This window comes from Equus asinus, chromosome 20 (assembly GCF_041296235.1).
Source record: "Equus asinus isolate D_3611 breed Donkey chromosome 20, EquAss-T2T_v2, whole genome shotgun sequence".
NCBI classification, from domain to species: domain Eukaryota; kingdom Metazoa; phylum Chordata; class Mammalia; order Perissodactyla; family Equidae; genus Equus; species Equus asinus.
The window spans coordinates 34,570,012-34,596,258 of record NC_091809.1 but is presented as its reverse complement, the minus strand read 5'-3'; the positions used below and the strand labels follow the sequence as shown (position 1 = coordinate 34,596,258).

Genomic DNA, 26,247 nt, shown 5'->3' with positions numbered 1-26,247 from the left:
GAAATAGATAGATTCCTAGAATTATACAACTCTCCAAAACTGAATCAAGAAGAAATAGAGAATCTGAATAGACTGATCACTAGTAAAGAGACTGAAGTAGTAATCAAAAACCTCCCAAAAAACAAAAGGCGAGGACCAGACAGCTCCCTTAGTGATTTCTACCAAACATTTAAAGAGATTTAACACCTATCCTTCTGAAATTCTTCCAAAACACTGAAGAGGAGGGGACTCTTCCTAACTCATTTTACAAGACTAACATTACTCTGATACCAAAACCAAACAAAGACAACAAAAAAAAGAAAATTAAAGGCCAATATCACTGATAACATAGATGGAAAAATCATCAACAAAACATCAGCAAATCAAATACAACAATATATTATGGATCATACACCTCAATCAAGTGTGAATTATTCCAGGAATGCAAGGATGCTTCAACATCTGCAAATCAATGTGATACACCACATAAACAAAATGAAGACTAAAAGTCACATGATCAATTCAACTGACGCAGAGAAAGTATTCAAGATTCAGCATCCATTTATGATAAAAACTCTGAATAAAATAGGTATAGAAGGAGTGTACTTCAACATAACAAAGGCCATATATGACAAAACCACAGCTAACATCATATTCAATGGTGAAAAACTGAAAGCTATCCCTCTAAGAACAGGAAGAAGACAAGGATGCCCACTTTTGCCACTCCTATTCAACACAGTATTGGAAGTTTTAGCCAGAGCAATTAAGCAAGAAAATGAAGTAGAAGGTAACCAAGTTGGAAAGGAAGAAGTAAAATTTGCAGATGACACGATTTTATATATAGAAAACCCTAAAGAATCCACCAAGAAACTATTAGAAATAGTAAACCAATACAGTAAAGTTGCAGGGTACAAAATCAACATATACAAATCAGTTGTGTTTCTATGCATTAACAACAAAATAGCAGAAAGAGATATCAAAAACACAATCCTGGGCTGGCCCAGTGGTGCAGTGGTTAAGTTCACATGTTCTGCTTTGGCAGCCTGGGGTTCACCAGTTCAGATCCCGGGTGCGGACTTATGCACCACTTGTCAAGCCATGCTGTGGCAGGTGTCCCACATATAAAGTAGAGAAGGACTGGTGGCAGACGTTAGCTCAGGGCTAAGCTGCCTCAAAAAAACAAAACAAAACAAAACACAATCCTATTTAGAATCACAAGGAAAAGAATAAAATGCCTAGTAATAAATTTAATCAAGAAAGTGAAAGATCTGTACACTAAAAATGATAAAACATTGTTGAAAGAAATTGAAGCAGACACAAAAAAACGGTAAGATATTCTGTGCTCATGGATTGGAAGAATTAGCATAGTCAAAATGTCCATACTACTTAAAGCAATCTACAGATTCAATGCAATCACTGTCAATGACCCAACAACATTTTCCACGAAAATAGAAAAAAAGAATCCTAAAATTTATATGGAGCAACACAAGTCCCCAAATAGCCAAAGCAATCCTGAGAAAAAAGAACAAAGCTGGAGGAATCACACTCCCTGATTTCAAAGTATTCTACAAAGCTGTAGTAATCAAAGCAGCATGATACTGGCAGAAAAACAGACATACAGATCAATGGAACAGAACTGAAAGCCCAGAAATAAATCTACACATTCATGGACAGCTAATTTTGGACAAAGGAGTAAGGAAAATACAATGGAGAAAGGAAAATCTCCTCAGTAAATGGTGTTTGGAAAACCGGATAGCCAAATGCAAAATGAAAGTAGACCATTATCTTATACCATACACAAAAATTAATGCAAAATGGATTAAAGACTTGACTATAAGACCTGAATCATAAAATTCCTAGTAGAAAATACAGGCAGTATACTCTTTGACATCAGTCTTAGCAGGATCTTTTTGAATAGCATGTTTCCTCAGGCAAGGGAAACAAAAGAAAAAATAAACAAATGAGACTATATCAAACTAAGAAGCTCATGCACAGCAAAGAAAATCATCAACAAAACAAAGACACAACCTAACAACTGAGACAAGATATTTGCAAATCATATATCTGATAAGAGTTTAATAGCCAAAACATATAAAGAACTCATACACCCAAACAAAAAAAAAAAAAAACAATCTGATCAAAAAATGGGCAGAGGATCTGAACAGACATTGTTCCAAAGAAGACATACAGATAGCCAACATGCATATGAAAAGATGTTCAACATCACAAATTATAAGGGAAATGCAAATCAAAACCACCAGGAGATATCAATCAGCTCATGCCTATCAAAATGGCTATTACCAAAAAGACAAGAAATAACAAGAGTTGGAGAGGATGTGGAGAAAAGAGAACCCTCATACACTGCTGGTGGGAACACAGATTGATACAGCATCTACTGAAAACAGTATGGAGATTCCTCAAAAAATTAAAAACAGAACTACCATATGATCCAGATATTTCACTTTTGAGTATTTATCCAAAGAACATGAAAATACTAATTCAAAAAGATACATGTACCCCTATGTTCACTGCAGCATTATTCACAACAGCCAAGACTTGGTAACAACCTAAATTCCCCACTGAAAGATGAATGGATAAAGAACATTTCACAAACACACACACAGAGTGGACTACTAAGCAACCATAAAAAAAGATGAAATCTTGCCGTTTGCAACAACATGGATGTTCCTGGAGGGTATTATGCTCAACAAAATAAGTCAGATGGAGAAAGACAAATTCCATATGATTTCACTCATATGTGGAAGATAAAACAACAGCAACAAACAGATGCAAAGAACAGACTGGTGCTTCCCAGATGAGAAGGGGGTTGGGGCAGAGTGAAAGGCAGACATTTGTATGGTGACAAATGGCAATTAGACTGCTGGTGGGGAACACAACGTATATACAGAAGTCGAAATATAATGATGTGCACCTGAAATTTATACAATGTTATAAACCAATATGACCTCAATAAATAAATAAATAAAAAGTTGAGAAGGACTAGAGGGATTTTAGGTGGAACTCTCCAATTAAGAAACTAAAGTGCGACGGAAGAAAGTGACTTGTCTAAGATGCTAAGAAAGGTAGTATGAAAACCAAAAAATAACTGTCATTTTAAAGCCACATTTATTTCTGATGATCTTTCAGGCTCTAAAGTTTATAGCTCATTTCCATGAACACGGAGAACAGACCCCTTAAGAGGAAAAAAGATAACCTCAGTCTTCTATTTACTTTTATATTTAATCAAAGCACCAATTATTGATAGCAATTAAGAAAATCAGAGCACAGACAAAGGAAGACCCCCAGCTTTACAAAAAGAAGATTTGTGGGGTAATGTGGATGTGACTTTTCTGCTTTTAATCATCAAGTTAAATTGCTGTAGATACTTTTATAATAAATAAAGGAATAGATCAAATTAAATTTGTTAAATAAAAATAATTATTGAAATATAAAAATCAACATTTACTGTTTGAAAAATATGCATCAGGCATAGTCTAAGTATATATTTTATCCTCATACACTTAATGTTCATGATAATCTTATGAGGTAAAGAATAGACCTACAATTCTCATTTTACAATAGGGGAAACTGAGGCACAAAGAAGTGAAATAACTTGCTCATAACACAGTTCTACAACCCAGGCAACCTGGCACCAGAGCCCATGCTCTTAACCACCATGCATACTGATGTAAACTGCATGATTTTTTTTTTCAAATAAAATACATTTCATAAAAACCTAATAATTAGTTTTTAGCTTAATATGTAGTTAAAAGCTCAAGATATTTATATGATAGTTATTAATATTTCTAACTATATAGCATGAGCATTTTACTTATATAACATTTTAAGACCATTTTCATAAACAGACCACAAAAAACCACAGGTTATATATTAAGGACACAATTTAAAGGCATTTTCATTTTCAGATGCTCTTCTTTTGATAGTTTGAAAAGATAAAAGAAAAGCTATCTATCCTATGGAAATCAGAAGCACTATCTAAAAAATGCCACTACCAGGTCTCAAATTATTCAGCCATATCTGGAAAAAGAACTGAGACTTTAGATTCTGTTGTTGTTCTGGAATTAATACACTGTTTACATTAACAGTTACAACACATTTTTAAAGAAAAATGCTGATCAAACTGACAATTCTAGAGAGAAAACATATGTGAATCACGATTTTTACATCAGTATTCAAAACAAAGCAGAATTCCAGGCCTCATAATCTAAAAGTGGTCATCAGGCCTGCGATTCTCCTCATACTTTGGCTATGTCACTGTTTAGAGAAGAAGATAAAAACCACCACAGTAGTAACTAGAAAAGGAAATCGAAGTATAATATTATCTACGTTTTTCTATCACTGCAGACAAAATTTCTGATGACAAAGTCTATTGCCAGTACATGCTGTAGACAGAGATATTCCTGAGGAATAAAGCAAAACTGTTCTTTGCACTTTTCTCACCTCCTTCCCTGTGGCCTACCTGAAATCCGTGCTTGCCTCTCCACCATGTGCTCAACACTTTGGGGGGCATGTCAATAACAGAAACAATGTCTCCCACCTAGGAGAAAAAAATGTTAAGTGAAACGTTTTTAGCCAAATTTTAAACCAATTTTTACTGTCTAGAATATAAATCTGAACTATAACAAAAAAGTAAATACTATCTTATTCTCTGGCTAATTATTTCTGGGAAGACATAACACTTCCTTCCGTAAAGAATTTAACAATCTTAACCACTTGTTAAGGAGAGGTCTACAACAGTTGAGCAGCACAAAGACTGATGCAACTAACACGTGGAGTGACTTCAGGAAGCCGGGTTTATAGCGAGCGTAAGATTGGTGAATGCTGGGCATCATACCATCACCGTTGCTTCTGTTAGAACACTGTGACTGCTGTTACTAAAAGTGATCAGATTCACTTATAAAAGACAGTTTTAAATACTCATATTTAGAACAGCAACAGCTTCTATTCATCCCACACTTAGTGGGCACTTACCCTGCGCCAGGCACTGTGTTGAGCACTTGACATACCTTATTTAGTCATATAGGAAAGGCCTAAGATGTCTACCGTTGCTGGGTTATTCTTAGAAAATGTAAAATTTGATGACAACTATACTTCTTTCAATAGATGGTACAATATAACATTTCCACTAAATAGCTTACTTTTCTTCACTCTAAAAGAGAGAAGTTTACACAAACTTTTACAAAACCACACATATAAAAATCACAATAGTTTTTAGTAATATATTTAATGGAAGTTATATTCTTTAATCAAAGTAAGTGATGATCCCTGTGGTAAAACACAGCTAAGTATTTCAGAGCAATGTCAGTAATGTACACAATATTGCTTTAAGAATTTTTCTTTGTATATTCACAACTAATTTTTCAAGTCACAAAAGAATCATCTTCACAAAGCTATGTTTGCTAACAGACATGGCATCTTTCAAGAGCTACATTCTTTTGTGTGTAGAACCTAAAAATTTAGTTTGAGAATAGTTCAAATACTATACAGTAAAAATTGATATTGTTTTTCTTAAATTGAATTACTGTCAGTATTTTTATTTGTCGGTCATTAGCCAATATTAAAGGAAGAAATAATTCCCCTACTTTAACATTAGATAGCAAGAAATGTTCATTTCACTTTTCATTTTTAACTCAATCTTTGAACACACAACAGGAAGAAAGCATCACTGGGTATCATTTTCAGGTACTAAAAACACAATGACAGAAGACTGAGCCCTGACTTACAAAAAAGCTCACAAACAGGAAAACAATTATAATTGAATGTAATAAGTGATATGACAAAGATATGCCATGAGAACAGTTCAGAATGACATCAGTCCAGGGTTTTTTATGGTATACATCTGCCTGGAGGAGGGGGAAGACGATCAAGGATGACGCCCCAGAAGAAACGGGAGACATTTAAGCTGAGTTTTCAAGGATGAGTACAGTCATTTAAATAAAAATAGATGGCATTCTAAGGCTGAAAAATAATGGGGTATGGAAAAACCCAGTGCTTTTAATTAAGGAAATGATTTAAAAAAATTAAAGATGAGGTTGGAAAGGTAGCAGGGACTGTGTTTACACATAGCATATTTAGTCATTTACCTCTAAGGTCAATTCATCAGGGGCCCGAGCAGTGTACCTCTTGATAACATGAGCAGCACCGACCGCAGGAGTGTTAATGGATGATTCCTCATGAACTAGAAGGTGATTTCCCTTATTATCAATCTGTAACAAAGAAAACATACTATGAGATGGCTAAAGACATGGGACTTGCAAAAGTTTCTTTGACTATCTATAATATAATCTGATTTAGAGAAACTATAACCCAAAGAATCTTTACAAAAACACAACCTACCATTTATTCAGTACTTAATATATGACAGTCATTGTGCTGTGCATATAACGTATATGCTATAATTTAATTTTCATAACTCTAAAAGATAGTTATTATCATTTAAAGATGAAGATGCTAAAGCTAAAAGAGGCTATGTAATTGATGACAGATTAAATAATTTGTCCAAGATCACACAGCCAATAATGAAAGAGTCAAGATCTCAGTGCAAGTTGGCCTAGCTCTACATTCTATATTCTTTGTCCTTTCCACTCTCTCTTCCCAATTTCCACTGGGAGAATAGAGTAATATAACTCTACACATGCAAATTAAGGAGAAATACCTAACACATTTACTGAATACTGTATCACTCAAGATTTATTCTTAAATCAGACCCTTTAAAAGGTCAATTGTCTCTTGATCATCAATACCTGAAAAATATTTTCAATTACTAAGTCAACACCTTGCTAAATGTATACCTTAATACATTAAACATCAAAATTACAGATGTCACCATCATTCATAAAATAAAGTAAAAGCAGTTTCCTGGATTATCAAAGGAAGATATATTTGAGATGAAAAATGTTTAACGTATCACATATCTATCCTTCCAGAAGATGAGAACAAACTCCATTTCTTCGATTCCTGAAACTCAATAGCTATCAAAATTAAATCACTATTAAAGTCTTAAGCAGAAAATTTAAAAATAAACTTTAATAAGAGGTGAATTAGATAATACCTCCATCCAAGTAAGGGCAGGTCCACAATTGATCTTGTTGCCAGCAATAGCTGAAAGGCGGGACAGGTAAGCCATAAGCATCTGAGTGACCGACTAGAGTTAAAGAGAAAGAATTCAGTGGTAACGCACAGTAAAGATACTACACTCTGTCAGAGGAACTGGTGTAAATTGGTTTTCTCTGGCAAAAAAAACCCTGCAGATTTGTTGGCATTTTAATAGTTATAAAAGGATTCTTCACAGAGGCTTAGCAGTTCCACAAACTGCAACTATGGGCACTTACATAGTAATTCCCTGTCTTGTGCAGAACTTTAACTTTTAGCCTCTCATCATCAGGGGTTATACTATTTTATAGCTTCTAATTTTACTGCTTTCCCTTTCTACTTCTGCACTAAACATGTAAAAAAGATAATTATAGCAGAGACATACTTGGCTTTTCTGCCCAGCTTCCCCTTGCTTTTCTGAAACTCCTTCTCCAAGACCTGCTACAACCTTCCATGCACTCAGCTGTGGCAGGACAGCCCTGCTCATACATGATCCTACATCATTGATCCAGGAATGGGACCAAACAGTGACTGGCCTAACAAAGGTTACTGCAGGAATTAGGAATTGTGATACAAAATTTCAGCTCAAACTGGCTGCTGTCTTAAAAAGAGATAAAAACCTGGGACCTGTTGGTGGTGGCCATGTTCTGAGACAATATGAGAAAGAGAAATGTAATGGATAGGCAGAGATGGGAAAGGGAGACAGAGAGACATCTAGATTTTCTATGATACAAAAGAATCTGTAAGAATCTGTGGTTTAAGACATTCCTGAGACCCTGCTGCACTGTCAGTGCTTGCGTGACTGATGATGTCTCTACTTTGCCACACCTACTTAATTGCCTTGGAATTAATTACAGATTTGAAATGGCTTCCCCTCAAGACTTGGAAGATATTTTGCACTGTTTTCAAGCATCCATTGTGGCTGCCAGGGAGTCTAAGGCCATTACAATTCTTGCTCATTTGAGAAATCTGTTTTTTGCTCTCTGGAAGCTTTTTGGGTCTTCTTTCTATTTCAGCATTTTCAAATTTTACTACAATCTTTCTAGATGTGTCTTTTTATTCATTATATTTAGCACTTAAAGGGTCCATTTAATCTGAAAACATGCCTTTCTTTAGCTTTAAGGAATTTTCTTATATTAACTTTTAGTTATTTCCATCAACTCTCTATCCTATAACTCCTATGAGAGGGAAGAAGGAATTTCTGGATCTATTCTCTGTGATACTCAACTGTTCCCTAACAACATTTTAACCTGTTATCCCTTTGGGGGCTGTATTCTTATAAAGCTTGCTCTTCCAGCTTACTACTGTCTCTTTATCTGTGTCTATTTTGTATATAGTCCATCTATTCAGGTTTCCCATTATTAAAATTAATTTAAATGATCATTTGTTCATTGCTCAGATCTCTATTTATTTTTATAAAAATCTGCTCTCATTCCATGAATGTGACTGCTTCACTTTCTCTCTGACAATAGCGATCATGCTTCTGAAAGCCCCCTGCTTGCTCTTCTCAGTTATTTTGTTTATTCAGCTTTTTGTTGTTGTTGTTCTTCTTGTTGTTGTTGTTTTTGGTGAGGAAGATTAGCCCTGAGCTAACATCTGTGCCAGTCTTCCTCCACTTTATATGTAGGTCGCCACCACAGCATGTAGGTCTGTGCCCAGGATCCAAACCTGCACTTCCAGGCTGCTGAAGCGAAGCGCACAAAACTTAACCACTACACCATGGGGCCAGCCACTTGTTTATTTAGTTTTTACATTTGAGATTGCCAGTTTATCTATCTTTTGCAGTCCTCTTACACGTGTTTTTTATACTGTATTTTCAATCACCCCCATAAATCTTATCCTATCTCCTTTCAAAGATTTCTCATGATTTTTGATTCCCCAGTGGTTCTTTTTATTTTCGGATGTTATAAAGAATCTCTTACCTTTTAAAATTTCTTAAAATCTTTTATATTTTTAGCAGACATTTTTGGCAGGAGTGGAGGTATGTGCATTGACACAGCCTGCCATCATAAACTAAGCAAACAGCATTGTTTTAACACGCATTTCTTTGATTACTACTGACATCAGTGGTTTTCCATATTTTTGCTTGCATATTTTATATTCTCTTTGAGGAATGGTCTGCTCATATATATTGCCCATTTATAAATTATACGAGTTCTTCTTACAAAATTATATACTCAATCTACTTTAATTCCAAACATTCTACACAGTATTACTAATTTTTTAGTTATGAAATAATAATCCCAGGAATCATCCTGAGTGTTCAATATAAGCTTTTATTTAGTATCCAGCCAAAAATTTCAGCCAATTTATATATAGTGATTATTTCTGAAAAATATTAAATGCTTACCTCTGGACTGTCCTTCAGGACATCAGAACGGGGAAGCTCTGCAAGCTGGGAGAATCGTCGGTCATAAATACATAGATGAAGATGTTTATCAAGTACCCGAAAATCTTCATAGCTTCTTTTAACAATCCAACTTTTGCCCTATGGGTAAGAAAACAAGATTCCTATGATTCATCTCTATTAGGAAATGCTTATGAATCAGGCCTTATTCTATAATGGTATTCTATTCATGAGAGTTTATATTTTCTAGGGAAAAGCTTCTATTAACTTGATAGTAAACAGTTAAACTCCAAAAAAGTCTACTAAGTTATAGCACATCAAAAGGTCAATAACGGAACATAAGATAGAACTCTCCACTAACTCTTTTCCTACCGCTGGTCAGAGTCCACTGGCTCTCTTTGAAAACAAAAACTGCTAGATGGTAAGACAGCATGTGACCTTAAACCCACAGAAAGAACCATAAAATAATTTGGGTGGGAGAATATTACCAAAAATTAAAGAAAAATAACATCAGGTTATTGATTAGTTATCACAAACATTTTCTGTGACTGAGACTAGAAATATACTGACAATCCAAACTACTGAAGTCTTCATCTATAAAGATTCAATATGCATGTATCATGTAGAATTCATCTCTCTCCCACTTCTCAGGCTTTCTTCCTTTCCTTGACCAATCTACAAGCTCATTAAAAATGAAAATCCATTCACAGACATACTTCTTACATACTTCTTACATACTGCCTTCTAATTTTCTCTTAAGTCTATCACTTCCTATAGCCTGAGCTTTAGTAAGGACTGACATCATTTCTTTTTTTTAGGAAGATTAGCCCTGAGCTAACATCTGTGCCAATCCTCCTCTTTTTGCTGAGGAAGACTGGCCCTGAGCTAACAGCTGTGCCCATCTTCCTCTACTTTATATATAGGATGCCTGCCACAGCATGGCTTGACAAGCGGTGCATAGGTCCGCACCCAGGATCTGAACTGGCAAACCCTGGGCCACCAAAGCAGAATGTGTGAACTTAACTGCTGTGCCACTGGGTTGGCCCCCCGACATCATTTCTTACCTGGAATACTGCTACCACTCTTTGCCACTGATCTCCTCCCCTGCTCCCTCCTCCACTATACAAAATGCAAAGCTTATCAGGTCACACTGCCAAAACTCCTTCCAGAGCTCCTATGGTTGTCAATGATGAGCAGGTCCCAATTGCAAATCATTTACTTTTGAAATTTAACTTAATTTTATAACAGAGGCTTTCATCTCATAAAAATCCAGAGGGACTGGGAGAAAAAGCCTCCAGAGCAACCATCTCAGAATTAAAAAAAATATTTTTCCTGTGGCTCTTTTTCATTTGCCTCAGCCAGACGGGGCAGAGCAGACAGCATGACTTCATAGGAGAGGAGCTGAATTCTGAACACAGGTATGTCAGAAACTACCACGATAAACTTGCCTAATTCTACTTTGGACTGCAATTCTCCACTACACAGATGGGGAGCAGGGTTGTTAGAATGAAATAAGAGAATAGATGTGGCAGAGACTTTTAAAGAAGAGTTGCCTGATCTCTATTCTAAGAAACGCTAGTTCAGTAAGTCTGGAATCGGATCCAGTTAATTCTGTTGATCAACCTGAATTGGGAACCACTGATCCACAGAATTAAATCCAAACATATGTGCACATATCATGATTTTCATCATCTGGGCCCTGTCTAAATTTACAGTCTGATCTCACTCACTACTCCTCCATGCCCTTTCTTTGCTTCCAGTTATACTCAATTACTTGCATTTATTCAATTTATGAGATGTATGTTCCTTTTCTTGCCTCCATGATTTTTAAGTGCTGTTCCTTCTCCTATGGAAAGTCATTCTTTTACTCTTTGCTCAAGTAAGCTCCTTTGTTTTCTCAGTTCTACTACTGCCTTTTACCCAAAGATTCCCTGAAAGATCACAGGGGGCTAAATACTTGTTCCTTTGGGATGGCAAAAATAAAAAGTAAACAACAAAGCCAGGGGAAAAAAAAAAAGAAAAAATTATCACATAGTTGCAATTATTTTTTACTTCACGTTTAAAATATATTTTAAAACACTTCAAATACCAGAGAAGTACAAAAAATAATTTAACACATACCTATGGTCTCTATCACAGAAATTAAACTTTTATCCCCCTAAAGCTCTGGACGTTTTTCTAAAGAACCAATTACCACAGACATAAAGCCCCATTCTCCCTCACGTTCACCCTTCTAAAGGTAAGGACTGAAGTTGATGTGCATTGTTATCATGCATAAATGCATGTTTTATACCTTTTCTTTATATGCATGTATCCATAAAGAATATATATTATTGTTTTGAATTTGTATATAAATTGTATTATATAATTCACATCCTTTTGGAACTCAGAGTTTCCACTCAACCTCATGTTGAGATTTATCCATGTTGATATAGATAGCACTATTATTAGATGAATGCTGAAGTATAATCTACTATAGGAATAAAATCCAGTCTATTTTTCCATTCCCCTGTGGAAGAGAAGTAGGTATTTCACACTTGGTATTACTGCATGCAGTGCTGCAATGAACACGTTCATGTCTTGTCCCGCCCTTTTGTGAGAGATTCTCCACAGGACCTACTTGGAAGTGGAAGTGCTAGATCATAATGTATGGCCATCGTTAACTTTATTTCACATTTGCCAAACTGGTCTCCAAAGTGATAATACCAATTTTGTGTGAATTACCTATTCCTACCAGAAATCTGTTCATTTTCTCCATTAAAATAACTTTTTCTTCTTGATTTACAGAAGTTTTTTGTTTGCTTACTTGCTAATGTGTTGGAAAAATCATCTTTTATCATTGACATGTATTGCAAACATCTGCTCCGAGTTTGGGACTTGCCCCTCGATTCACAGCATATTGTCAAAAAGAAGTAACATAAGATTTTATTTCCTTATCTATGGATGTAATCACAGATTAAATAATTTCCTCAAAATCTCACATAGGTATGTGAAAGAATATGGATTAAAATAAGTGTCCAATATAATAAGTTAAATTTCCATCTGGACAAGGTCTTACTGCCATCACCCATAGTATTTTAAATTTATCCATACCTTCATCTGATTGTGGTTTGGCTATAGTGTTTTTTAAAACTGTATTTGAATACCTTTAGATACAGCACAGCAAGGTCTAATTTGCCAAAGTAATTACCATACCCAGCCATTTTCCTTATTTATATTAACTGCCCAGATCCTGAAGATATATAGATTAACCAACTCTTGAAATAAACAGCTAAAACCTTGACTCTAGGATCAGAATGTCCCAATTGTAAATTCTATTGTTTAAGAATTGAACAAAGTAAATTAATATAAAATGCATATTAGAAGTAGAGTACCAGGTAATAGAAATTGCTCAATACATGCTAGCTATTACTGTTCTTTATTAATTTAGAGAACTTGTTCTAGGCTGAACATGTAAGAACTAGGGAACAATGCTTCCAGACAAAACCCCATGACACTTAGCGGAATAAACGACTGGTCACCAAAAGCTCAGCAACTGAAAAGACAAAAGAACGTTTTTATCAATTCCTTTTAAGTACATCAGGGTTTCAACCAGGGCAGAGTGAATATATCTTTATAGGTCAAAAGTTGTTTTGCACATTGGCTGAATTATCAGATTATCAGTTTTGGAGAGTAAAATCTTAAATTCAGTTATCACTATTTTAAAATAATTCACATGCTCTAGTGACTTTCGTTTGTTTTGTTTTCATGTTCCCTTTCAGAAGAAAATGTAACATTAGGATTTTAAGTCCCTAGTACAAAAGCAGAGCAATCAATCAAGATCAACTCTAAACACACGTATACTCATTCCATTTTATTAGAGGAAAAGACAGAAATGACCTGACGACTTAGTACATTCACATCTATTACTCCATTTGAGCCAACTGACTATGGAAGTGGTTGATATAAAAAAAATGTAGTACTGCATCTGCTTGTGCCTGGTGCTTTTAGAACAGAAATTGGCTCTGTTTCTAATCCTTTTCAGTAAGCATTCCTTACAAAATGGAGAATATTCTCACATAATTGTAATATGTTATGGACTGAATGCTTGTGTCTCCTCAAAATTCATATGCAGAAACCCAAACCTCCAATGTGATGGCATTAGGAAGTGGAGTCTTTGGGAAGGCCTTGGGATTAGATGACGTCATGAGGGCGGAGCCCTCCTGAAGGGGATTAATACCCTTATAACAGTCACCAGAGAGCTTGCTTCCCCCTCTCTGCTCTCTGCAATGTGAGGTTACAATGAGAAGTCAGCAATCTGCAACCTGGAAGAGGGCTCCCACTAGAACTTTACCGTTCTGACTTCTTGACCTCAGACTTCCAGCTTCCAGAACTGTGAGAAATAAACTTCTGTTCTTTATAAAGCATCCAGTCTGTGGTATTTTGGTACAGCAGCTCAAACTAAGACATAAGGTAACATTTGATACTTGGAATATCACTTTCCCCTTGGCATACAAAGCAGATTTCTAGACCTACATGACTGTGAAACAGGGAAAGAAGAGAAATGAAAGGAAAGAAAAAAATGAATGAGGAAAGCGGTAATCAGGAATGCAGGCTTTCAAGTTAGACTGTCCTGGGCTACTTGCTAGTATGTGACCTTAGATAAGTCTTCTAAACCTCAGTTTACTCATCTATAAAATGGGGAGGTTAACAGTCCTGGGGTTGTTGGAAGATTAAATAAAAAAATCCATGTCAGTCACTGAGCACACATCCTGGCTATCATTCATTAAGTATTCACTATCATTAATGATAGTCTTCTCACTGTTACAGCTGTCTGGCACAAAAATACCTTTTGCATGCTATATTAGTCATGTAGCTGTCATTCATGGAGTGTAAGAGGCAAATATTAGTTTGGTTGAAATTGTTAACATGCACTGAAACTACAATGATAGCCTCACTAACTTAGATCAATTTTGGAAAAGCAGTTAAAACTTCCAAACTGATAGACTTGGTAAGTTCTAAGATTAGAATACAATAATTGATAACAAGAGTGTAATAACATTTGTACTTAAGTTTATGTTCTAATGTCTTATACTTCTTTAGAATGAATTCCTAAAAAATGTGATATGAATGGAAGCTAAGTGAAGGGCATATGGATCTCTGTACGCTATTTTTGCAAATTTTCTGTAGGTCTAAACTTATTTTTAAATAAAAAGTTAAAATACATACATACACAATTCCTAAAAGTGGAATTTTCACTTCTTGGGCCTACTTCACTGCATCCTTCCTAACACTGAAAAAAATCACTTAAAAATTTTCCAGTAGGTGGGGCCGGCCTGGTGGTGCAGCGGTTCAGTGTGCATGTTCCACTTCTCGGCGGCCCGGGGTTCACGGGTTTGGATCCCGGGTGTGGAGATGGCACTGCTTTGCAAAAGCCATGCTGGGGTAGGTGTCCCACATATAAAGTAGAGGAAGATGTGCATGGATGTTAGCTCAGGGCCAGTCTTCCTCAGCAAAAAGAGGAGGATTGGCAGTAGTTAGCTCAGGGCTAATATTCCTCAAAAGCAAAAAAAATTTTTCCAGTAGGTGAAAATGGTATTGCCTATCTTTTTATGAATTATCTATTTATATCTTTGCCAATTTTTCTACTAGAATATATTACATACTCCTATCATATCATTTACCAAAACCTAGTAGACTGCATATCTAATCAAACTCTTTGATGGAACTATTAGCCTTCTGAGAGCTATAACATTTTTAGTCAGACAGTTTGTTACACTCAACAAAATTCCTTGAATACATACTGAAGTGATATATTAAATGACTTATGATACTGAGATATTGATTTTTTTTTGCTTAAAAGAAGTCAAAAAGAAGTTGGTTGGTCCTTCTTGCTCAGGATATTCTTCCCAAAGAAGTATTTAAAAAATATTTTTAAAAGGCATTAAAATATACTGTTCTCTGCTTTCTATTTGTTCTGCCAGTTCAACTTTTAGTTCATCTGGCTTTGTCTTATAAAGTACCACATGAAAATGAGAAGCTCTATGAAAACACATTGTTGATTCAGCCACGTTTCAGAACTGATCTTGTCTGTCAGGTTAAAAAGTAATCATCAGACTTCTAATTTCCTGTTTGGTATGCAAGGAGCTTAGAAGTCACCACTCTGTCCTAACAAGTAGAAAGGTGAACAAACTGAAAAATCAACAACTCTTCTTAGATCTATCAGAGAAATGAAAACACAGGGCAAACAGCTGTCCCCAAACAGGAGAGACTGAGAGGTGTATACAGAGAATCACAACTTAGGCAAAAATCTGTGGGAACCAGAGCTCAGGAGAAAATCTAGAACAGCAACTGACGAATTGCAGGAGGCTCAGTGTGGATGAGTCTGACAGTCAAAAACTCCATGGGGCACAGTCAGGAGGGGCCCCACACTTTTGTGAGTTTTACCTCCAGAAGTTCAACCAGGTTTTCACAGCAAAAATAAGAGAAAAATCCCCTCATGCTTCTGGCCAGGGGAGGAGAAAAGTAATTATTTTGAAATACACGAGAACACTCTGTTCTCAACAAAGTCTACCCTCAGGAGAAACTAACCAAAGCCTCACCTACCAGGGTTTTACCAGGGCCTAAGTCACCTTGGGAAGAGAAATACCCAGCTCCATCTGACTCCAGCCCTCCTGTCTCACTTAAGGCAGGGGAGTGAGGGCTGTGAAGCACCTATGAATTCCAAGCCCAGGGACAGAGCCTCATTAAGACTGAGACCTAGTCATAGGATCTGTTGCTTTTACCTAATACATCATGTCCCCCTTTCAACAAGAAATTACAAATCATACTAAAAGACAAAAAACACAATTTGAGAGACTGGACAATCATCAGAAGAAAGTCATATATGGCAGGAATGTTGGAATTATCAAACCAATAAAACAATGAGGAATACGCTAACGGCTTAAATGGAAATAGTAGAGAATATGCAAGAACCAATAGAAACGTAAACAGAGAAATGGAAATTCTAAGAAAGAATTGAAAAGAAATCCTAGAGATCAAAAACACTGTAACAAAAAGAAGAATGCCTTTGACAGGCTCATTAGCAGACTGAACGCAACTGAGGAAAGAATCTCCAAGCCTGAGCACATGACAATAAAAGCTTCCAAAACTAAAAAAGCAAAGAGAAAAAAAAGACTGAAAAAAACCCCACAGAATATCCAGAAAAAGAGGAACAACCAGAAAAGCTGTAACACACACATAATGAGCATACCAGAAGGAAAAGGAACAGAAGCAATAATGACTGAGAATTTCTCCAAATCAATGCCAGACACCAAACCACAGACCCAGGAAGCTTATAGAAACCAAGCAGGATAAATGCCAAAATAACTACACCTAGGCATATCATATTCAAACTTAAGAAAAATCAAAGATAAAGAAAATATCCTGAAAGAAGCCAGAGGAAAAAAACACTTTACCTATAGAGGAGCAAAGATAGGAATTACATCCAACCTCTCCTCAAAAACCACAGAAGAAGAAGAGAGTAGGGTGAAATATTTAGTGTTGAGAGAAAAAAATCACTAAACTAGAATTCTATACCCTGTAAAATTATCCTTCAAAAGTAAAGGAGAAATAAAGACTTTTCCCGGTGAACAAAAATTGAGAAAATTTGTAGCCACAGACCTGTCTTGCAAGAAATGTTAAAAGAAAGTTCTTCAGAAAGAAAGAAAATGACATAGGTCAGAAACCTAAACCTACATAAAGAAAGGAAGAGTAGTCACGTCTATTACTCCTTCTGAGCCAAATGATTAAGGAAGTGGTCAATATAAAGAAAAAGTAATACTGCATTTGTCAGTGGCTGGTGTTTTTAGAACAGATACATACAGATTTAAAGTAAATGGATGGATAAAAATATAGAATTCTAACACTAATCAAAAGAAAGTGGGAGTAGTTACACTAATTTCACAGAGAGTCAACTTCAGGCCAAGGAAAGCTGTCAAGGAAGAAGGGCATTACATAATAATAAAGGAGTCAATTCTCCAAAAAGACATAGCAATCCTTAATGGGTATATGCCTACAACAGAGTGTCAAAACATGTGAGGCAAAAACTGATAGAACTGTGAGGAGAAATAGATGAGTCCACCATTACAAACTGGAGACTTCAACATCCCTCTATCAGAAATGGACAGATCCAGTAGGTAGAAAATCAGTAAGGACATATTTGAACTCACCAACACAATCAATCAACTGTATGTAGTGGATATCTAAAGATTACTTCACCCAACAACATTCTTCTTAAGCTCACACAGACCATTCACCAAAACAGACAACATGAGCCATAAAACAAACCTTAACAAATTTAAAATTTAAAACACAATGTCTGCTCTCAGACCACAATGGAATTAAACTAGAAATCAGCAACAAAAAGATAGCAAGACAGTCCTCAAATACTTGAAGATTAAAACAACACACTTCTAAATAACACACATGGATCAAAGAAGAAATCTTATGAGAAATTTAAAATTATATTTAAATAAATAAAAATTAAAACAATGTTATCAAAATCTGTGGGATGCAGCAAAAGCAATGTTTAGAAGGATATTGATAGTATTGAAGGCATATATTAGAAAAGAAGGAAGATCTAAACTCAAAACTCAATCATCTAAAATTCCCCCTTAGGAAAACAGAAAAAGAGGAGCGAATTAACACCAAAATAGAGAGAAGAAAAGAAACAATAAAAATTATAGCAGTAATCAATGAACTTGAAATAGAAAATTAATAGAGAAAATCAACGAAACTAAAAGCTGGTTCTTTGAAAAGATCAATAACACTGATAAATCTCTAGTCAGGCTTAGTTAAAAAAAAAAAGAAACATCACAACAGATCCTATGAACATTAAAAGGATAATAAAGGAATACTATAAACAACTCTATGCCCCCAAACTTGATACCTTAGATGAAATGGACCAGTTCCTTGAAAGATACAATCTCCCAAAACTCACACAAGAAGAAATAGTCTGAATAGGCCTATATCTATTAAAGGAATCGAATCAATTAATACACTTCTGAAAGACCAAGCACCAGCCTCAGATGGGTTCACTGGTGAATTATACCTAACATTTAAGGAAGAAATTATACCAATTCTCTACAATCTCCTTCAGAAGACTGAAGCAGAGGGAATGCTTCCTAACTCATTCTGTGAGGTTAAAATTACCCTAATACCAAAACAAGACAAAGAAATTACAAGAAAGGAAAACCACAGATGAATATCTCTTGTGACTATCAACGCAAAAATTCTCAACAAAATATTAGCTAATCAAATCCAACAATATATAAAATGAATTATAAACCACAATAAAGTGGAATCTATCTTGGGTATGCAAGGCTGGTTCAACATTCTAAAATCAATTAAGGCAATATATCACATCAACAGGCTAAAGAAGAAAAACCACATGACCATATTAATAGATGCAGAAAATTATTTGACAAAATCCAACACTGATTCATGATAAAAACCCTCTGTAAACTAGGAATAGAGGGGAACTTCCTCAACTTGATAAAGAATATATATTTTAAAAAATCTACAGCTAATATCATTGTTAATGGTGAGAAACTCACAGCTTTCCAAGTAAGATCAGAAACAAGGCAAAGTTTCCCCTCTCACCACTGCTTTTCAACACTGTAGTGGAATTCCTAGCTAATGCAATAAGACAAGAAAGGGAAATAAATGATAAACAGATTGAGAAGGAACAAAGAAAACTGCCTTTTATACAGATGACATGATTGTCTAGCTAGAAAATGCAAAAGAATAAAAAAAACTCCTGGAACTAACAAGTGATTATAGCAAAAAAGCAGGATACAAGGTTAATATACAAAAGTCCATTACTTTCCTATGTACCGGCAATGAATATATGGAATTTGAAATTAAAAACACAATACTATTTACATTAACACCTCCAAAAAATGAAATACTTAGGTATAAATCTAACAAAATATGTGCAAGGTCCACACAAAAAATACTATAAAACTCTTGATGAAAGAGATCAAAGAACTAAATAAATGGAGATATACCATGTTCACGGACACGAAGACTCACTATTGCTAAAATGTCAACTCTTCCCAACTTGACAGATTTACAATGCTATCCCAATCACAATCCCAGCAAGCTATTTTTGTGGATATCAACAAGATGATTCTAAAGTTTATAAGGAGAAGCAAAAGATCAAAAAATTGAATTTAGACATAGACCTTACACCTAACTCAAAATTGATCACAAACCTTAATGTAAAATGCAAAATGATAAAACTCCTAGAAGATAACATAAGAGAAAAATATAGGTGACCTTGGGTTTGGTGATGACTTTGTTTAGATATAACACTGGAGGCAGGATCCATGAAAGAAAGAATTGGTAAACTTGACTTCACTGAAATTAATTTTTTCTGTTCTGTCAAAAAACACTGTCAAGAGAAAGAAAAGACAAGCCACAGACTTGGAGAAAATACTGGCAAAAGACATATTTGGTAAGGGACTGTTATCCAATATATCAAAGAACTCTTAAAAATCAACAATAAGAAAACAACTGATTTAAAAATGGGCCAAGGACCTTAACAGATGCCTCAACAAAAAGATATACAGATGACAAATAAGCATATGAAAAGATACTCCGCATCATATGTCATCAGGGAAATGCAAACTTAAAAAATGAGATACCACTATACACCTACTAGAATTGCAAAAATCCAGAACACTGATAATACCAAATGCTGACAAGGACAGACAGCAACAGGAAGTTTCCTTTACTGCTCGTAGGAATACAAAATGGTACAGACACTTTGAAGTTTCTTACAAAACTAAACATACTTTTACCACAGGATCCAGCAATTGCATTCCTTGGTACTTACCCACACAAAAACCTGCACATGAATGTTTACAGTAGCTTTATTCATAACTGCCAAAACTTGAAGCAACCAAGACGTCCTTCAGCTGGTGAATGAATAAACAAACTGTGGTACATCCAGACAATGGAATAATATTCAGCACCAAAAAGAAACAAGCTATCAAGCCATGAAAAGACATGGAGAAAAGTAAAATGCATATTACTAAGTGAAAGAAGCCAACTTGCAAAGGCTACATACTGTATGATTCCAACTATAAAACATTCTGGAAAAGCAAAACAATGGAGATAGTAAAAAGATCAGTGGTTGCCAGGGATTAGGGGAAGTGAGGGATAAAGGAGGATTTTTAGGGCAGTGAAACTATTCTCTGCGATCCTACAATGGTAGATACATATTATTATAAATTAATCCTAACCCACAGAATGTACACCACCATGAGTGAACCCTTGATAACAATGGTATGTCAAAGCAAGCTTATCAATTGTAACAAATGTACCACGATGTTGGCGATGTCCATAGTGGAGGAGGTTGTGTATGTGTGGGGACAGGAGTACACGGGAAGCTTGTATTTTCCACTCAGTTTTGCAGTGAACCTAAAACTGCTCTAAAAAATAAAGTTTATTAATTAAAAAAAAGTAATTATGTTCTCTTCCATCTAAGTGGCCTTGCTCAAAGAAATAAATATCAACAACCAACCATATAAATGCAAAAGGTTTTCATAGCCTCAGAAAGTAAATACTGGGAATTGGATTTCAAAATTCACTTCTTCATTTATCAGTGAACTGATTTCTTTCAACTTTCTAAAAATCATCTTGTGCCAGCAAAAAATCTGTTCTTTTATACAGATTTTTATTCAAGAAATTAGTACCTGAACACAATTTGCAAATCATCTAAGACTGAGTTAAATTCACTGAGTAAAATTGTAAAAATAGTCAAATACCTCGCATTTTCAGCAGACATGAAAGAACTTTAAATTTCACACGTAAAGAAATAGCCTTAATCATCCAATTTCCAAACAGACTGAATAAAAGTAAATGATCAAAGCATTTCAGAAGTTCAATTATGTTACACAGAACAAAACAAAAAACTCACTACATACATCTGCTAAATTTTAATTTGTTGCTAATTTCTAACCTTAATAATTACTACTATCAAGTAATTACTGCTATCCAAGGGTAATAAAAATCAACAATTCTTGACAAGTCTGAGAAAGAAACATCCCAGTGTATATAGGATTAAATTTCTAAGACAAAAATTTGTTCTTCTTCCTCGCATTCATTCACCAGACATGTGCTGAGCACCTACAAAGACCAAGCAGTGGAATAAGCATTAGAGATGCCACAGAGGACCACCAAACTCTGACTTCTTAGACTTTATTTCTAATGAGGAAAACAAATACTTTTTAAAGTGAATAAATAAAATAATGATAGTTTTGTACTATGGAAAAATAAGCAAGAACCTACTTCAGTTAGGGCAGTCAGGAAAAGCCCTTCTGAGGAGGTGATATCAAAACTGCGTCCTGAAAACTAAGAAGGTGCCAGACACAGCAAGTGCACAGTGTGAACAGTTATGGGCTGAACAGAGTTCAATGCCTTGTTGCAGGAAAGAACTTCAGGTCTTTCAGCAACTGACTGCAAGCTAGTGTGACCAGCGCATGGGAGTGAGAAGACTGTCATGACATGATGGAAGAGGCTGGCAAGCTCCAGATCATGCAGGGTCCTCACTGGCCTTGGTAAGTAGTTTGGGTTTAGTTCTAAATACAGTGGAAATCTACTGAAGAGTTTTGACCATGAGAGTAACATGTTTCAATTTACATCTTACATCATTCTGACAGTTTAAATCGTTATAACTGATTACAGGGTGCAAACACAGATGCTACCACAACAGCCCAACAAGAGACAGCAGCTTGGGATAACTTGTTAATAATAGAAACGGAAAGAGAAAGACAAATTCTAGATCCGTTTACTGTTCTTTCTGAGAAGAGCAGTCTTCACCTCCTCCTTCGAAATCCCTTTATTATGGGAAAGTTATCCGCAAAAGAATTAATGCTATGAATTCTCTCTTTAACTGTGTGATGAAGTTCAGTTAAAAAAGAGAGACTTGATTCAAATCTGAGCCTGGCCTTATCCTAAATATAGGACTTTACATAAGTTACTTATACCTACGAGCAGCAGTTGACTCATCTGCAAAATGGGAATAGTAATACCTATATTTTACAGAAGAGTTATGAGGGTTAGAAAGAACGTTTGCAGTCTGCCTGTATATTTTGCTCATACACAGATGCTTTACAAATGTTAATATTCAACTCTACTCCCTTAGTAACAGCATTTTCTAAATGGATTGAGTGGAGGACATATTTAATACCAAGGAATGCATTTCTAATGGTGGAATTTCAAGTATCAGAGTACAGGAGATATTTTGAGGCAGGAAAGCATTCCCCTAAAACCAACTGTTTTTAGGGGGGACATCAAGGAGTCCTCATATTTCTGCAAATATTTATGAAAAACTTGATCTTCAGAAAAAATAAACTACTATATATTGATGAATTCTGGTTAAAATACAAAGTTAATACAATCCAACTTCAATAAGGACCATTAATTCCAACTACTGTAAAGCTCACCACAGGATAATAAAATACTATATATTTTTAATAAAAATTTTATAAAATTTATTATAAAAATACTAAGCATTTTATAATAAAATACTAAGTATTTTATTAAGCAACAATTATTCTTATGCTAACAAAACTACACTTACAGAAAGGAAAGATCAGAACACGATTTTCATTAGGGCACACAGAATAAATTCTTGCAACAGCTAGGTTTAAATTTGCCATTTTAAAATTAACACTTAAAAACTGATGTTTGCTTATTCGCTAAAGAACAAAACAATAGAATATAGGATGCTTTTAAGACTCACTATTACTAACTCTACACTTATAAATGCTCTATTCTATGTAGTGAGGTTCAATATAATTAGTGTCAGGGTTTGCTTAATTTTGATCTTTTTAAATTCTTGAATTTTCAACACTTGAGACAGTAAAGATTTTTCCCATATCTACATTGACATATTCCTGAATTTCCAAGGATTTTTATTAATTTTCATTGATTTCAAACTAAATACATGTTTCTTAAAAAGCAGGGAATATGCAGAGGAAAAATTGTATGATACTCAGAAAAGAAAAAGTATTCCCACTTAAATCAATATCATGAAACAACTTGGAAAGAGTGTTTTTTCATCCACACTAGCTGATCTGTTTCTTTTACATAATACTACTTTTTCAGTTTGTTTACTTAGAGAATAGAATAAAAATATAAGAGAGGGAACATCTGAGGCATCAACATGCCTATACTGGTTAAAATAACTCATTTTAAATAATGATTAGCACGAGAGGGAGGGAGGTGAGGGCTCAGACGGCATTAAAGATCTATTCTTCAAAGCAGCCAAGAGAGTTGCTTTCTTCACGGTTCATATTAAGCTGAGACACACCAACATGGCTAAATGAAATCTGTATGACAGAAATCTGTTTCAATTGCTTTGGGGCCTCTGTCTATTGGCCTAGGATTGTACCCAGTCAGCTTAGACTCTCTCTCTCAGACGCTCTTGATTTGAAGCTTCCACTTAAAGTCATATACATATACATATATATGTGTATGTGCTATCTAGGCCCTGTCCACCGAAGTCTATTAGCAAAGAAACTAGATTGTCAATTTCAGTGCATTTCTATAATTCTTTATTAACATTTGGGATATGCTTTCAGATTTCAGAGTAGCCAACCAACCAAGTATAAATCAAATTAGAAAATGCTGAAGAACAGAAAAAACACCAGACTGAGGTTCAAATCCTGGTATTTCTTTTTGATTTTATGATCTTGGAGAAGTTATGAATATTCTTGAGTCTTAGATTCATCACCTGTAAAAAGGAAACCAAACTATTTGCCTCAAAGAGCATTGTAAGAACTAAATGATGTACTGCATGTCATAATATCTGTGTATTAGATACATACGTGACCAAAAAATGCCTACTGAATTTGGATCTATTCTGTATGGAAGACATGATTTACATTTCTGGGTTCACAATTTAAAAAGAAATAAAAACTTTAAAGATCAGAGGCAAAGACACAATTAAAAGGTTCAAAGATAGGACGTAAGGAATCAGTATCACTTAACTTACGGAAAGGAAAAAGATCACAGTTGTTTAACTGGCCACTTTCTGAGACAAAAGAACCAGAGAAGAGAGCAGGTTAAGATGAAGAACCAAGAATTTTGGTTAAATAAAAAAAATTTCAAGAGTACATTATTAAAAAATAGAAATCAGCAAAGATATGAAATATATGAATAAATAACTTCTAAAATGGAAAGATTACATCAATGTGTAATGGTGATCTTATCTGAAGACTAAGAAATTTCTCAAATCCATTCTAAACTGTGAATTGCAAGGAGATGTAGGAAAAGCTAGCAATCAAGAAACAAAAGTTCTTAGTTGCCCTTGCTAAGGTTTCATACAGCCACTTCAGTAATTTGGGCTTCAATTTCCTCTTTTGCAAAATTAGAGGCTTTGATTATAGTTACAAAAAAAATATGATTCTAGTTTAATATGGTTTATGGCTCACATATACAGCAAGAATACAGAAGGTAAGCCACAGGAATGCATCAATGATTACTTACAGCGAGGCACAGAAGTCTTACGACATTATTACAATGCAGGAAATAACTACTTTGATATAATAAATACTATACCAAATAGTCTGAAATTTTTTAAGCAGCTTGACAACATATTTACAGCCAGAAAACAGCCTAACTGTCTAGGTCACTAATTCACAGAAGCATAGTCAAATAACAATTACACATTCTACCGTATGGTACCAAAATACCACGCTTACCTTTTGAAGACCTTTTTTTTTTTTTTTTTTAAAGATTTTATTATTTCCTTTTTCTCCCCAAAGCCCCCCGGTACACAGTTGTATATTCTTCGTTGTGGGTTCTTCTAGTTGTGGCATGTGGGACGCTGCCTCAGCGTGGTCTGATGAGCAGTGCCATGTCCGCGCCCAGGATTCGAACCAACGAAACACTGGGCTGCCTGCAGCAGAGCGCGCGAACTTAACCACTCGGCCACGGGGCCAGCCCCTGAAGACCATTTTTAAAAACAGCATCAAGTATTTCTGATACTGTGTTTTGCTTATGAGAATAAAAACATTTTCATTGTTGGAAAATATAGAAATTAACGGTACGAAAAAAAGATGCTAAAAAGTGTTATGTTGTAGAGGGATTAACAAATACATTACTGGCATGCCAACCATGTACTCCAGATAAAGAAGATATGTTTTATATTCACCCATTAATAACGGTTCATTAAAAAAGCACTTGATGTTTTCACTTAAAAATTAACTCGCCAAATAGAAGCATTTTATAAAGTCTGAGACTTAGTGACTCAGAGCTGCTCACTTCCTCAAAGGAATCGAGATGACATACAATAAAACGTATGAACAATACATAACTTTGGACATCTAATTTATATACAAGCTAAATTCAATTTCCAATCTCATATTGTGACGCCTATAAATAAAAGCACATAATTTTGAAAGGTTTTCCTTAAGGTCACCAAGGATCTTTTATTGTAGTATGTGACCAGTAGCTGACTCATTTAATCTTATCATCAATAAATAATATATTTCCTTTACTCTTACAGGGGAAATTTTCTTTAAATTTGTAAATTAAAGGATATAAAACTGATTCTACTAAATTGATTTTTCAACTGCGAGTACATGCAGAAATGTCAATATGACTGGGAGAAAGAATAAAACAAAGCATCTGTGTGTTACCATAATCACTTTTATTCATTCAAAAGTGTCTAAAAGCCTTAAAATCTTTCTCAAAATGCAGAGAGAAAAACATGCAAGTTGCAACCAAAGTGTGCATTCCATATAGTATTTTAAGAACATATTTCTCTTTTTTGA

The 26,247-nt window shown here is 35.0% G+C and overlaps 1 protein-coding gene across 4 annotated transcripts in view; it reads right to left on the bottom strand.

Moving 5' to 3' along the window:
* The window catches only part of ARHGAP32 (Rho GTPase activating protein 32), a 319,072-nt gene that overhangs the window by 92,671 nt on the left and 200,154 nt on the right, over nt 1-26,247 (bottom strand). For all 4 annotated transcript variants that reach the window (XM_070489929.1, XM_044751953.2, XM_014864063.3 and 1 more), the window contains 4 exons: nt 9,443-9,580; nt 7,052-7,144; nt 6,084-6,206; nt 4,460-4,537 (listed from right to left, as the gene is read on the bottom strand). In XM_070489929.1, coding sequence (XP_070346030.1) covers nt 4,460-4,537; nt 6,084-6,206; nt 7,052-7,144; nt 9,443-9,580 — 432 coding nt within the window. The remainder of the gene's footprint in view (nt 1-4,459; nt 4,538-6,083; nt 6,207-7,051; nt 7,145-9,442; nt 9,581-26,247) is intronic.